The sequence below is a fragment of the Marmota marmota genome, unplaced genomic scaffold (genome assembly GCF_001458135.2).
Source record: "Marmota marmota marmota unplaced genomic scaffold, marMar, whole genome shotgun sequence".
Lineage (NCBI taxonomy): Eukaryota > Metazoa > Chordata > Mammalia > Rodentia > Sciuridae > Marmota > Marmota marmota.
The window spans coordinates 5,027,758-5,043,008 of NW_026000136.1; the positions used below are offsets into that span (position 1 = coordinate 5,027,758).

General features: G+C 43.9%; 1 protein-coding gene across 1 annotated transcript; it reads right to left on the reverse strand.

The window, feature by feature from the left end:
• Positions 1 to 2,370: 2,370 nt before the first annotated feature.
• On the reverse strand, positions 2,371 to 3,450 carry LOC107155893 (olfactory receptor 10AC1-like). The gene has a single exon (XM_015501918.1). The coding sequence runs from the start codon at positions 3,448 to 3,450 to the stop codon at positions 2,371 to 2,373; it is 1,080 nt and encodes a 359-aa protein (XP_015357404.1).
• Between the last annotated feature and the right edge of the window lie 11,801 nt (positions 3,451 to 15,251).

Below are 15,251 nucleotides of genomic sequence, written 5' to 3' on the forward strand. Positions count from 1 at the left end.
GAGCTGTAGGACTTGGGGAAGGACCCTGGGGCTGTGGGACAGGAGTTCCACGGGGGTCAGGTCCCAGGGAGGCATAAGATAAAGCTGGGGATGGTAGGGAACAGACCCTCTTCCCCAGACTTCTGAAGTCATTGAGCTTAAAGCTCCCTCTTGCTAGCTGATACCAGTTTCCCCTGTCAATTTGCAGATGTACTTTCTTCAGCCAGTCGGTAGGAGGTGCAATTGACCTAAGTCCCTTCCGCTTCTAAGTTTTCTGATTCCAAGTGGGCCCTTGGGGGATAATTAGGCTAAAGGTAGTCCTTAGTAATATCTTAAGGAAAAGGAATCTGGCATCTTGGTCTTGGTGGTGCAATTAGGACTATCAGGTTTTCTGAATGTAATTATTTATACCAAGTTACGAAAATGTTACTTTCAAAGCTCCTTGGCATTGGTACATGGGGTCCTCATACGAACACTAACAATCCTAGAAAAAGACTCCAGAGAAGGTGTAAGCTAGATTCTCTTGACCTTGGTAGGATTCAGGAGACTAATATATGAGACCCCTAAACAACACAGATTTGCTATGGTTTATTCCTCTATCAACTGTTAAGAACCACCAAGTTCAGGGATCTTACAACATAAGAATAGGGCCTGAAAAATTTGACCTTAAAAATTTCAGTCTAATTGTGGGTAGTTGGGTAGGTGGGAACTGAGGTAGATGCTAAAATTAATTTTAAAGCGACAATAATAATAACTGAGAGGAAGAAAGGAAAGGTACCCAGAGCTTCACAGGAAAAATGGTACTTGGGATGATTCTTGCATTATACAGAGATTTTCACAGGAGAAAAGAGTACATATGCCAGGGACATAAGACAGCAGAACAGAGGCATAAAAGTGTGTGGAGGCTGGCCTTGTCTTGTAAATAACTGGAATCAGCTGAAGTTTATTTTATACACTAAGGTACACAGATCTCCAGTGTCTTGATAGAAGTCTGCACATGGACATACCTGTAAGATTAGCACCCCCCCAAAAGCTACAGAATATTTTCAGTGCCAGGCAGTCTTTCCCCCACCCCTGCCAACCCAAGTCACCACTCTGGGACACTGATCACCAAACACCATGGATTAGTTTGTCATTGCCCTTTGGATGGAACCACGACGAATGTACTCTTTTTTTAAAAAAAAAATACATTTATTTATTTACTTTTATGTGATGCTGAGGATCAAATGCAGCGTCTCACATGTGCTAGGCGAGCGCTCTACCATGGAGCCACACCCCCAGCCCTGTACTCTTTTTTATAACCTTTATCTTATTATGGTTTTTAAAAAATATTTATTTTTTTGTACACAATACATTTATTGTTTATTTACTTTTATGTGGTGCTGAGGATCGAACCCATGGCCTCGCATGTGCTAGGCAAGCACTCTACTGCTGAGCCACAACCCCAGTCCCCTGTCTTGCTTCTTAAATATCATATTGCAGCTGTTTTTGTTTTGCTGGTAGCAGTTCATTTTTTTTCATTATTGTATAGTATTCAGTTGTTTGAATATGCCACAAGTAGTTTATAACTAGTGAACATTTCTAGTTTTTTCTTTTTTAAATATTTATTTTTTTAGTTGTAGTTGGACACAACACCTTTATTTATTTTTATGTGGTGCTGAGGATCGAACCCAGGGCCTCGCATGTGCTAGATGAGCGCTCTACCACTGAGCCACAACCCCAGCCCTCTAGTTTTTTCTTCTATTATCAAGAATCCTTCTGTGAACTTCATATATATCAGTACCTGTTTCTCTTCCAAAGATACTGTGTAGCCAGAGTTTCGAGCAGTTGTTTTCAACCAGGAGTGACTTTGCCCCTCAGGGTCCTTTGATACTGTCCAATGACTTTTTTTTTGGGGGGGGTGCATACCAGGGATTGAACTCAGGGGCATTTGACCACTGAGCCACGTCCCCAGCCCTACTTTGTATTTTATTTAGAGACAGAGTGTCACTGAGTTGCTTAGTGCTTTGCTTTTGCTGAGGCTGGCTTTGAACTCTCAATCCTCCTGCCTCAGCCTCCCGAGCCGCTGGGATTACAGCCGCTGGGATTACAGCCGCTGCACCCAGCTCTAATTTTTGATTGTCACATCTGAAGAGGAGGGGGAAGCTCCTGACAGTTAATGGGTAGAGACCAGGGTGCTGCTGTGCATCTTGCACTGTCAGGAGATCTCTCCACAAGGAGGAATTCACCAGCTCTCAAACTGTACCAGAGTGGAGTCTGGTTTTAGAGGTCTTTAGGTGCTAGACACAGGTTCATGTCCAGTAGGCATTGGGGAGCCATAGATGGCTCTGGAAGGGTGAGATTTCCATCAGGGGGGCACATTTCAGGACCAACACCACCTGGCCTCCAGCTTTAGGTGAACTCAGTTTGGTGGGTCATCCCTGGGGTCCTCTGACTGACCACCCGCTGCAGGGCACCTTGCATGTCCCGGTTGCGCAGCGTGTAGATGGCCGGATACAGCAGTGGGGTGAGGTTGATGTAGATGAGCGAGACCAGCTTGTCCTCCTCCAGGGACCGGCTGTTCAGGGGTCGGGCATACATGGCCATGGCACAGCCGTAGTGGAGCACAGCCACCGTGAGGTGGGACGCTACGGTGTTGAAGGCCTTGCGGCGGCCTGCGGCTCCCCCAACCCCCAGGATGACCACCAGCACTCTGGTGTAGGACAGCAGGATCAGGACTAGGGGCAGCACCAGCAGCAGCAGGCAGGCCACCAACAGCACATGCTCTTGCAGGTCTCGGTTCCCACAGGCCAGCACCAGCACCGCGGGGAGGTCACAGAAGACATGGTTGACCAGGCCGCCATGGCAGAAGGGCAGCTGGAATATGGCTGTGGTGAGGCCTAGGGCAAGGACCGAGCCACCGACACAGCAGGAGGCCAGGAGACCCCAGCAGAGTCCTGTGGTCATGAGCTGAGGGTAGTAGAGGGGGTGGCAGATGGCCAAGTAGCGGTCCAGGGCCATGGCTGCCAGCAGCAGGCACTCAGAACCGCCCAGGGCCACAAAAAGGCCCATCTGGGCAGCACAGGTTGAGGGGGCCACAGCCTGGCCCCCGGGTGGCAGGAGGAAGCCAGCCAGCATGCGCGGGGTCAGCACCAGCGTGTAGGCCACTTCCACAGCGGACAGCGCACCCAGAAAGAAGTACATAGGTGTGTGCAGGGCGGGCTCCACCAGGGCCAGGACCAGGATGAGCAGGTTCCCTGCCAGGGTGGCCAGGTAGAGCGGCAGCAGGAGAGCAAAGAGCAGCACCCGAAGGCCCTGGGGCCACCCGGAGAAGCCCAGGATTACAAACTCCTGCGGGGCAGTCCAGCTGGACTCAGGCCAGTGGCTTGTGTTGGGGCCTAGGGGAGGACAGGCATGCAGGCCAGTGTCACAGTGATGCCTGCCTCCCAGGAAATAGGTGACACTTGCCCCTCCTGGGCCCCAGAACCCCATGCCAGCCCTCTGAGATCTATCTCTTGCTCTCCGTACCCCTTTCCATCCTCCCCAGAACTTGAGCTCCCTCCCTGTCCTCTTAAGTCCTCCAGGAATTCAGATGTCCACCCTTCCTGCTGTCCTCCTGGGCCCACTGTGCCTCCCGGCTTCCTGGGACCTTCTTCAGATCTATCTTCCTACCCTCCTAGCTCTCCCCAGCCTTCAAAAGCCTACCTAAGGACTCAGGCATCCTCTTTCAAGCCTGTAGCATTGAGGATGAGGGGATGGTACCCAGGGTGGGGAAATGGTTGAGGAGTTCAGGCTTCTTCTAGACAGCCTCCATGTTGAGTGGGCATGCGGGGAGTGACTGAGGCGGGTGGTCCTATAGATAAAATCCATGAGGGTTAAGGGGCTTGAGCAGAGCTAGAAAGTCTGTCACAAAGACCCATCTCACTCTCTGTACACCTGCAGCTCCTAGTGGGGTGCTGCCTCCCAGATGGACCACGTGATCCTCCTCCTCATCTGCTCTGAGTTGGTTGGTTCTATTTATGCCATTTCATCAGCAGGATTCAGGACAAGCCCGTGGGAATCCTGGACCTATTATTTCTAACTACAGGTGGAAAAAACTGCAAAGGAAGATGGTCTACACTCTCCTTGGTGAACTGGCCACCTTAAGATGAACAGGAAACTTCATGAATAATGGCATCTGGTCCCATGGCTTGAGCCACGTGATTCCTAAATCTGTCTCAAGACTCAGTCCCTCCTCCTAGCTGCAGATCCTTATAGTCGACAGTCTCCCAAGCATTTCCACCAACGTTTCCAATTGCATCTGTCCCAAACTCAATTCCTGATCTCCAACCCAAACCTCCCTTCCTTCTGAAAATAGAGCTGGCCCAGCACCAAGATCAGAAATCAGGAAGCCGTTCTGGATTCATTCTCTCACCCTCAAGTGCAACCAGATGCCATGTTCTTCCACACATTCCTCACACCCCAGCTGTCCTTCTCTCTCCTGATTGATCCCATCCAATCTAATGGGTCCATCTACCTTCAATCAGCCTCCTCTCCCATACCACCAACTATACTGATCTTTTCTCAAGAACAGATAGTAGTTTTTTTCTTTCTTTACTTTTGGTACTGGGGATTGAACTCAGGGGCACTCGACCATGAAGCCACATCCCCAGCCCTATTTTGTCTTTTATTTAAAGACAGGGTCTCACTAAATTGCTTACTGCCTCGCTTTTGCTGAGGCTGGCTTTCAACTTGTGATCCTCCTGTCTCAGCCTCCCTAGCTGCTGGGATGACAGGCGTGTGCCCCTGCCCCTGGCCAGATATTATTTATTTAACTATCCCCTCTTTACTATCATGATTAATCCATGCTCCTTAGCACAGCATCTGTGGTCCTTCACAATGTCCCTTCCAGCTTCATCTTACGTCCATTCAGCACCATGACTTTAGCTGGAGTGGGGGACTCACTTCCTGTATGCACTGTATCTTTGTATGGGCTGTTATCACTTCTGGGAACGCCCCAAAGTCCCCACATTATCTACCTGGGAAACTTCTATTCATTCTCCACAGCTGCACTCAGATGTCATGTCCTGGGTGAAGATTCCTGTCCTCCAAGTGGCCATGGTGTCAACCTCTGATTCCACAGTTGTTATGGAAACTCCTCTAAATTCAGTTTCCTAGAATCAAGATTTGATTTATTTGCTGAATTACTCCAAGAAAAAAAATTACTCCATTCTTATTTCTCCCCAATTTGTGCTTTTGTGCCTCCTCTCAATTCTCCTAGTTACTGTCCCTGACCTGAGTTTTTGGCTCTGGAACCTCAGAGAGCCTCTAGCCTCACCCTTTACCTCTACCAGTTGCTCCAAATTCTGCTGGACCCTCAGCTAAAATGCATTGACCATCAATATTACCATCAACCTCAGATGGAGGGTGTGCAGTCAATCATCTTCATGGTCAGTACCTCTGCAAGCTACTAGAATCATGTCCAGCTCTCCACCCAGCCATCCAAGTTCAAGTGTCAACTAAGAGGCATATTCTCCTCCTCTCCTTTTCCTTCCTATTCCCCAATCCTTTAAAGCAGCCCTCCTTTGAAAGCTAACCCAAGCCCACCAACCCCAAGAAGCCTTGCCTGGCCAGGTCAACCCCTTGCTTCCTTCAAGGCACGTACCTGCCCACCATGGTGGATGTCCATCAACGCCCATGAAACTTCCAGGTCAGCCGGTCTGCTATTGCATCATCACCAGAGCAGTTCATTGATCTTTAACCAGCAGTTTCTCTCTGCCCAGGAGGCTGGTAGTGCACTGGGGGCATTTTTTGTAGAGTTTAGATCAATAGCACTGAGGACCATGAGATCTAGCCCATTTCCTCACCTGTAAAATGAGAGTCTGAGTAGAGGATTACATTTCTTCCAGTTCTCCTATTTTGTGGTACTATCAACAGCTGAGCTTTTGATTATGCTCTTATTCCCAAAGTAAACCATTTTTTTAAAAAAAAGATTTTAGAACCCTCAAAACATTTAAAATAGAACCACCATATGATCTAACAATTTCACTCTCGGTATATATCTGACAGAAATGAAATCAATATGGCGAAGAGACATCTGTACTCTCATGTGTTTTTGTGGTAGGGATTGAACCCAGGGGCCCTTTCCCACTGAGCCACATACCTAGCCTTTTTTTTTTTTAAAATTTTGACACAGGGTTTTTGCTAAGTTGTTTAGGGCCTTGCTAAGTTGCTAAGGCTGGCTTTGAACTTATGATTAATCCTCCTGCCTCAGTCTCCCAAGTTGTGGCAATGACAGACATGTACCACCAAGTCTGATTTTTTTCCATATTTATTGGTACATTATAATTATACACAATGGTAGGATTTGTTGATATATATTCATAAATGCACATGATATAATTTTTTTCTTTTCTGTTTTTGTGGTGCTAGAGATTGAATCCAGGGCCTTGTGCATGCAAGGCAAGCACTCTACCAACTGAGCTCTATCCCCAGCTCAATACATGATATAATATCACTGAACTGCCATGTCCATCGCAGCACTATTCACCAGAGCAGAGCAATGGAAACAATTGTAGTGTCCATCAACTAATAAATAAATAAGAAAAACATGGTGGCTGGGACTGTAGCTCAGTGGTAGAGAGATTGCCTTGCACATGTGAGGCACTGGGTTCAATCCTCAGCACAACATAAAAATAAATAAATAAAGATATTGTGTCCATCTACAACTAAAACTATATATATNTATATATATATATATATATATATATATATATATATATATATATATATAAAGAAAAGAAAACATGGTACATATACACAACGGAATATTATTCAGCTGTTAAAAAAAGAATGAAATCCTGTCATTTGTGACAACATGGATAGAACTGGAGATCACCATGTTAAGTGAAGTAAGCCAGGCACAGAAACAAATACTGCATGATCTCACTCATGAGGAATCTAAAAGAGTTGATCACACAGAAGCTGAGTGGATGGTGGTTACAAGGCTGGGGAGAGTAAGGGGACACAGGGAGTGGAAAGGTTGATCCATGAGCACTTACAGTTAGATAAGAGGAGGAACTTCCACATACATTGCACAGTAGGGTGAATGTAGATAGCAAAAATGTACAATTATGTACAATCAAGATGTACATGTTTCAATAAGCCAGAAGAAGGGATTTTAAAATAAATGAGGAATATGTGAGGAGATAGATACATTTAACCTCATATAAACATAATACAATGTATACACCTATTAAAACATCATATGGCATCCCACAAATACAACTTTTAGGTTTTTATGTACCAGTTAAAAATAAATTTAATTTAAAAAGATATTTTGATGTTTCAAGAGCTCATAAAGAAGTTCGAAGACATTGGTTTAATTTAGTAAGGGATATGTTAAGTCATGCATAACCTGGTCAATATTCTTGACAGATCTTAGAAGGCCTTAGACCAATTCACATACCAAAAAGGCTCTTTCTAGCTCTCCCAGTGAGTTTGTGTATCTATTTGCACATCTGTGTGTCCATGTACAAAGTGCCCTGGGATGTGGTCTGCTTCACCTCGTTCTGAGGGAGCCTCAGGTAACAGGTAAGTCTGGGGACAGGACCCAGGACCCTAGTCCTGTCTGGCCTCTATCACGGTGTGTGACGTGGCCCGAGTCACATGTTTCTTTCTATTTTCCTATTCCTCATCCGTGTCCCCTTCATGAGGGACCCTGGCTCCATGGCCCCTGAGAGCACTCCAAGTCCTGGTTTGTCCTCTGCTGAGGACAGGGTCCCATCTTTTGTTTTTCTTGGAGTCAGCACAACACAGTGGACAGACAGGAGCTCTGGGTCCACAAACATCTGGGTTTTACTCTCAGATCTTTCACTCACCAGCTGCCAGAGCTGAGAGAGAATTTTGAGTTTTTCTCAAACCTCAGCAGCATCCTCAGCTCCACAGGCTTGTCTCCACGATGGCCTTAAATGACATGTAGAAAGCACTGATTAAAAAAAAAACAACAACCCTAAAATATCAAGATGGGTCTAGTTGCTCCCCTTTGCTTTCTGCTCCTCATGTACCTGTTGCATTCTGCCTTAGTCCCCGGTCTCTGGATGGAAGACTTATTGGGAGAGATGAGGTAACTAGTGGGAGACAGAAGGACCTGGATGGCTCAGAGTGGCAGACACTTGCAATACCCCAGCTCACTTTTTCCGGCTGCTTTGAGGCCAAGACTTAGGTTTCTTTAAGTGTCCAGCCCTGGTCCCTGGTCCCTGGTCCCTGCCCCCTCCCTGCAGCCCTTCCTCCTTAGCTCTCTGTTCTCACCCTACACTGATTTGTTCTTTCTTCTTCTTTGGTTTTTTTTTTTAAGTTGTAGATGGATACAATTCCTTTATTTATTTATTTTATTACGTGATGCTGAGGATCAAACCCAGTGCCTCACACATGCTAAGCGAAGTGCTCTACCACTGAGCCCCAACCCCAGGCCCTCTCCACAGTTTTCTGCCTCAGTCTGAATATGTCATGGTCACCCAATTCTCCCTGATCTTGCACCGGATGTTCTTTTCCCACCTGGAAGTGGACTCACTCTTCAAGGTGCAAATCAAACATTGGGTCCTCAAAAAGGATAAAGCAGGAGAGTCAACCGTAGAAGGCTTTTGTAGAAAAAATGGGAAGAGACTGACTCTACCACACCTTTATCCCTCGTCCCCCAGGCTTTCCTGGACCCTGACAGTGCCTCTCAACTCACCCTTCATTGACAGTGTCCCCATGTTCCCTTTAAACACTGACGGGAGTTGAGATATTAGGAAGAAAACAACTACAGCTGCCATTACTGTTACTGCTGTTTGTTGAGCCCTTAACAAGGGATGGTCTGAGCATTCCACATGCACATTATTAAATACATAGTTATATATTCTATAAAGTTGCAAGACAACTGTGTACCAGGCATTTATAGATGAGGAAGCTGAGACTTAGATTGACTTTTTAAAAAATATTTTTTAGTTGTAGTTGGACATAATACATTTATTTATTTTTATGTGGTGCTGAGGATCAAAATCCTGTGCCTCAAACTTGCTAGGCGAGTGCTGTACCACTGAGCTACAACCGCACCTCTTTAGGTGGACTTCTTAAAGGGGGGTTCATATAGCTTCTCCCTGACCTGGGATTTGTCCCCAGGTCTGACTGATTTCAAAGTCTGTGCTCTCCTGTAAGGGGAAGTCTGCTCTACCCTCTGCCTTATTTGTCTATATCTCCCCACCTGCAAAAAAGAGAAAATGAAAAGAGAATGAAAGAAAGAGAAAGAAGTACTCAGAAGAGAGAAAGAGGTGCACAATCAAGTAGAGGCACCACCAGAGGCTGTGTGAAGCAGAGGTGCCCACCACTGATGGGTGGGGACAGGAAAAGGGAGAGGGACATGCATCCTTTGATCAAGATCAAGTGGCTCAGTAGGCTCTGGGCTAATATAGCAGGGGTGAAAGGGAGAGGAAGAAAGAGACTGAGAGGGAAAGACTGAGAGGAAGAGATTCAGACCCATCTTGGACTTTGCAGCGTATTTGTATTTTGCAAGTATTTGCAGCGACTCCAAAGGGAGGAAGAGTTCAAGTCTGGTTTGAGACGATGACTTGGATTCTGATTAGAAATCCAAGTTCCTACCACCAAAGTAGGACCCCCGCCCCCGCCATAGTTTTCTGGTCTAACCTTTTATTGTGTTCTACTTCAGTCTCCACTTCCAAGCTCACAACCATCTACCATGATCTCCCATTTCTCCCTGAACCCACCCATACTTCTTCAACATAAGAATGTCCTTTTCCCACCTGGAAAGGGTCTCATTCTTCAAGGTTCAAATCAAACATCAACTCCTCTCTAAACAAAAAGGTCAAAAGTAGAAGAGTCGATCGTAGAAGGCTTTTGTAGAAAATGGGAACAGACAGACTCTACCGCCTCTTTATCCCTTGTCTCCCTTAATCTTCCAACTTCTATTCCCAGTAAGGATAGAATACTTCCTCTCAGTAAAAAAGAAAGAATGAAAGAAAAAAAAGTTCCTTAATAGGTTTCCCAGGGCCCACTTAAGGGTCTGGGTTGATCAGAAGCCCAAGGGCCTCATTAGTAATCCCCTCCCAGCAGTGTAGCTGCTGAAGGGGTGTGATGGTCTCAGAAGGCTGGAGCTACAGGGACGAGAGAGAGGACTTGGGAAAGCTGAAGTATCCTGGGAGAGTCTGAAACTTCTGGGCCAAGGAGACAGGAAGCCACCTCCTTGCAGTGATAATAAGACTATCTATAGCAAAAACTGAGATGAACTTGAACCCAGGGGAATGAGGAGCCCCAAACACTTTGATAACAGCTCCCTGGAGAAAGGAGAGGAAATTTACTGCTCTGTCTGCATTTTCCTAAATTTTGTAAACTTGAAGAGTGGTCAAGAGACTGAAAAATCTCAGAATGGACTAACTGGGCGTAATATCAGCAAGATGGCAGGCTTGGAGGACCCAAACCATTTTATCCCTACAAAAACAGAGGTTTATAAAAAGAGTATGCTACAGGGACACTGCTACATCGATGTTCATAGCAGCACAATTCACAATAGCAAGACTGTGGAACCAACCTAGATGCCCTTCAATAGACGAATGGATAAAAAAATGTGGCATTTATACACAATGGAATATTACTCTGCATTAAAAAATGACAAAATCATAGAATTTGCAGGGAAATGGATGGCATTAGAGCAGATTATGCTAAGTGAAGCTAGCCAATCCCTAAAAAACAAATGCCAAATGTCTTCTTTGATATAAGGAGAGTAACTAAGAACAGAGTAGGGACGAAGAGCATGAGAAGAAGATTAACATTAAACTGGGATGAGAGGTGGGAGGGAAAGGGAGAGAGAAGGGAAATTGCATGGAAATGGAAGGAGACCCTCAGGGTTATACAAAATTACATACAAGAGGAAGTGAGGGGAAAGGGGAAAATAATTCAAGGGGGAGAAATGAATGACAGTAGAGGGGGTAGAGAGAGAAGAGGGGAGGGGAGGGGAGGGGGGATAGTAGAGGATAGGAAAGGCAGCAGAATACAACAGACACTAGTATGGCAATATGTAAATCAATGGATGTGTAACTGATGTGATTCTGCAATCTGTATACGGGGTAAAAATGGGAGTTCATAACCCACTTGAATCAAAGTGTGAAATATGATATATCAAGAACTATGTAATGTTTTGAACAACCAACAATAAAAAAATTAATTAAAAAAAACAACAGAGGTTTAACCACTATCCATGGACTAAAATAACTCCAGAACTCTCGAGTCCAGATAAAAGCTGTGATGACCTAATATAGTGCAAAACACAAAAATAATCACATAGAAAAGGATAAGAAGGGCAGTTTTATTTTTACTATATCACCCCAGTCCCAAGACTGACATAGCTCAGGACTGAATTCCTTAACCACAAGTTCCTTTCAGGGGGAAAAGGAGAGGAGAAAGACCCCAGCAGTCCTCACTGATACCACAATTTTTCAAAGCCTGCACTGCCATGGACCTACCCCCCCCCATGACCTTCACTGACTTGGACTCCAGCTTCTGGAGTCACCCAGAACCCATGCTACCATGACTACCTGGAGCTAGAGCTACTATGTCCCCTACACAGGCACCCCTTACACCACTGGACACAGCGCCATCAGGACTCCTCATACACTCAGCCAGCACCTTTGAGTTCACTTGTCAGTGAAAGTCTTTACCTACTGAAGCCAGACCAGAAAGTCTGAATATCATGACTGCTTTTTCAAATGCACAGACATCAATGCAAGGCTACAAGGAACAAAAATGATAAAAAAATTAAGAAAATATGACATCACTAAAGGAAAATAAATTTCTAGTAATGGATCCCCCCACCCCCAAGCAGGAAATTTCTGAATTATCTGAGAAGGAATTCTAAATAATTTTAAAGAACCTCAGAGAGTTATACGAGAAAACAGATGGATAACTTAATGTCAGGAAAATAATATGTAAACGAAATGAGAAATTTAACAAAGAGATAGGAATAAAAAAAGAATCCAGTAGAAATTCTGGGGCTGAAGAATACAATGACTGAAATAGAAAGATGAAGTAGAGAGCTTCAACAGCAGGTTTAATCAAGCAGAAGGATCAGTGAGCACAAAGATGGATCATTTGAAATTTTCCAATTATGGGAGAAAATAGGAAAAAAAAAAGGAATAAAAAGAAGAAAGTTTACAGAATTTATGGGATACCAGCAAGCAACCTAATAAAACCATTATGTAAATACTAGAAGGAGATGAAAAGTAGGAGCATAAAAGTAAAAAAGAAATGATTAAAAAGATCTTAAGGGGCTGGGATTGTGGCTCAGTGGTGGAGCGCTCGCCTAGCATGGGCAGGACCTGGGTTCGATTCTCAGCACCACATAAAAATAAAGGCATTGTGTTGTGTCCATCTACAAAAAAAAAAAAAAAAAAAAAAAAAAAAAAGATTCCTCTCTCTCTCTCTCTCTCTCTCTTTAAAAAAAAAGATCTTTAATCTGAGAAATAGGTAGGAATCCATACTCAAGAAGCTCAAAGCACTCTGTAGAGGTTGAACATGAAGTTTTCACGTAAACATATTAATTACAATGTCAAAAGTCAAAGAATTTCGACAGCAGCATGAAAAAAGTAACTCATCCCATATGAAGGATATATATCCCCCTTGAGGATATCAGCAGATTTTTCAGCAGAAAAATTGCAGGCCATGAGAGGATGGAATAATATATTCAAAGAAGTGAATGAAAAAACTGTCAATCAAGAACACTATACATGGAAAAACTATCCTTTAAAAACAAAGAAGAGAAAATATTTCTCAAAGACGCTCTTAAAAATGAGTTTATCACCGGGCTGGGCTTGTGGCTCAGCAGTAGAGCACCTGCCTAGCATGTGTAAGGCCCTGGGTTTGAGCCTCAGCATCATATAAAAATAAATAAATAAAATAAAGGTTTTGTGTCCAACTACAACTAAAAATATAAACATTAAAAAAGAGTTTATCACCACTAGATATGCCTTAGGAAAAAATGCTTAAGGGAATTCTTTTTTTTTTTTCTGAACAGAGAAAACTATTTATATCAGTCACTATATGAGGGATACAGCTTGTATCCTTCATCTTAGGGGAATTCTTAAAATTGAAATAAAACACATACTTAGTAGCAGGCTGGGGCTGTAGCTCAGGTAGAGCACTTGCATAGCGTGCGTGAGATACTGAGTTTGATCCTTAGCACCACATAATAATAAACAAATAAAATAAAAGCATGCTGTCCATCTACAACTACAAAAAAACATTTAAAAAACAACCATACTTAGTAGCAATGGCATATGAAAGCAAAAATATTACTGGTAAAAATAAATATACAGAAAAATACAATAATGTAATGTTTCTGTGTAAATGACTTTTAACACTAAAAGTCCAAAGAAAGAATATAAATAACTATAACCACAAAAATTTTGTTAATGGGAGATTGGCAAGATAGCAGACTAGAGAGATTCAGCATTCCCCAGCTGCTCCAGGAGACTGAACAAAATGAACAGGTGTCTGGCGCATGATGAGACAGGAAGGCCTTAGGAAAATAAAAAGGATATGGAGGTAGCTCAGCGGTAGAGTTCCCCTGGATTCAATCCCTAGTATACAACAACAACAAAGAGCTGCAGTGCAACTCAAAAAAGTCAGCAACCTTGTGAAACCCAGAAGCATTGGTTTTCAGAATTAAAGTGATGGAATACCCCAGCACTGAGGGGGCAGTGACTCAACAGGGAATGGGAAGCACCCCTTCAGCAGGCTGGAGGATAAAAGTCCCAGCATTCTCTACCCATGCAGATTCCAGAACCAGACAAATTTGCAGTCTGAGCATGTTGGAGACCTGGCTTCTGCATAGACAGCTGTGCAGAAGAGGTTCTCTGCATTTCCCATCAGATTCAGACAGTGCCAGAATGGGGTGCTATCCTGGGAAAGGGCCCTGTTGTTGAGTTTACTCTGGGGGAGGTCAGACACCTCTGCATTTTTTTGTGCCTCTGGGACCCAACAGACACTTTCCTCACTGGCTTAGTAGGTACCCATTCCAAGGGTCAGTTTGAACCCAAGAAAGTGACTGTGATGAAGATCCACTGGGATCTCTATGTAACAGGAAGTACAATATGCCTGATGGAGGGCACTTTCATTTAAAAATGGTGGTTTGTACTTGGTGACAGGGAGTGAGACCAGCTGTGTATGAATTCACAGCAGGGGAGAGTGCTGGATCTGGAGTGGCAGAATGCTAAGTGCCCAAGGTTCCCCACCCCAATCCCATCTCCTCAGTTATGGCCTCCATGCTCTGAGGCATTTCAGAAATCTGCCATGGCTTGACACCTGCCAACCTTTGAGTGAACTGAGGGTCTTGGGACCAAGGGTACACAGTTTGGATCTGTTAGTGAACTCGGCAGGCTAGTGGGCAGTGGGCAGCTCCTGCTGTGTCAGTATCCCTGTCTGAGGAAAAGCTACTGCCATAACAATTTTGCTTTGTCACTTGGTGAGCAAGGAGGGGCAGAGATTATCCTACAGATGGCCCTTACTAGTTTGGCATGAACTATTTCAAGCCCTAAAAGAAAATAAATGAAAATCTGGATTACCATATGCAGGAAAGCTGTCCTTTTAAATTTTTTTTTTATAATTGTAGATGGACAGAATACCTTCTATTTTATTTGTTAATTTTTATATGGTGCTGAGGATCGAACCCAGTGCCTCACACATGCTAGGCAAGCACTTTGCCACAGAGCTACGCCCCCAGCCCAGGCTGTCCTTTTTGATTAAAGAATAAATATGTACCTTCCAAGGTAGGTGTAAATTAAATAAATTCATGGCCATTAAGCCAGCTTTATAGAAGATACTTAAAGGAATTCTATACACAGAAAAGCAAAGTAATAGGGTACAAAATCAACATATAAATAGCTTTTCAGTATACTAATAAAGAACTCACTGAGAAATAAATTGGGAAAATAATTCCATTAAAAATAGTATCAAAAATGAAATAATATACCTGGGAACAAACCTAACCAAAGAGGCAAAGACCTCTACAATGAATTACAGAACACTGAAGAATGAAATTAAAGATGACACTCGAAGACAGAAAGACCTCCCATATTCATGGATCAGCAGAATATTGTCAAAATGGCCATATTACTGAAAGTGACCTACAGATTCAATGCAACCTCCATCAAAATACCAATGACACTTTTAAAAGACCTATTTTAAAAAGAGCCCTAACATTCATGGGGAATCACAAAAGTTACAGAATATCCATAGAAATCCTGAGCAAAAAGAGTAATGCTGGA

Coding starts and splice junctions, on each gene's coding strand:
- LOC107155893 (XM_015501918.1), bottom strand. CDS start 3,450: ATGGGGTTCTGGGGCCCAGGAGGGGCAAGTGTCACCTATTTCCTGGGA.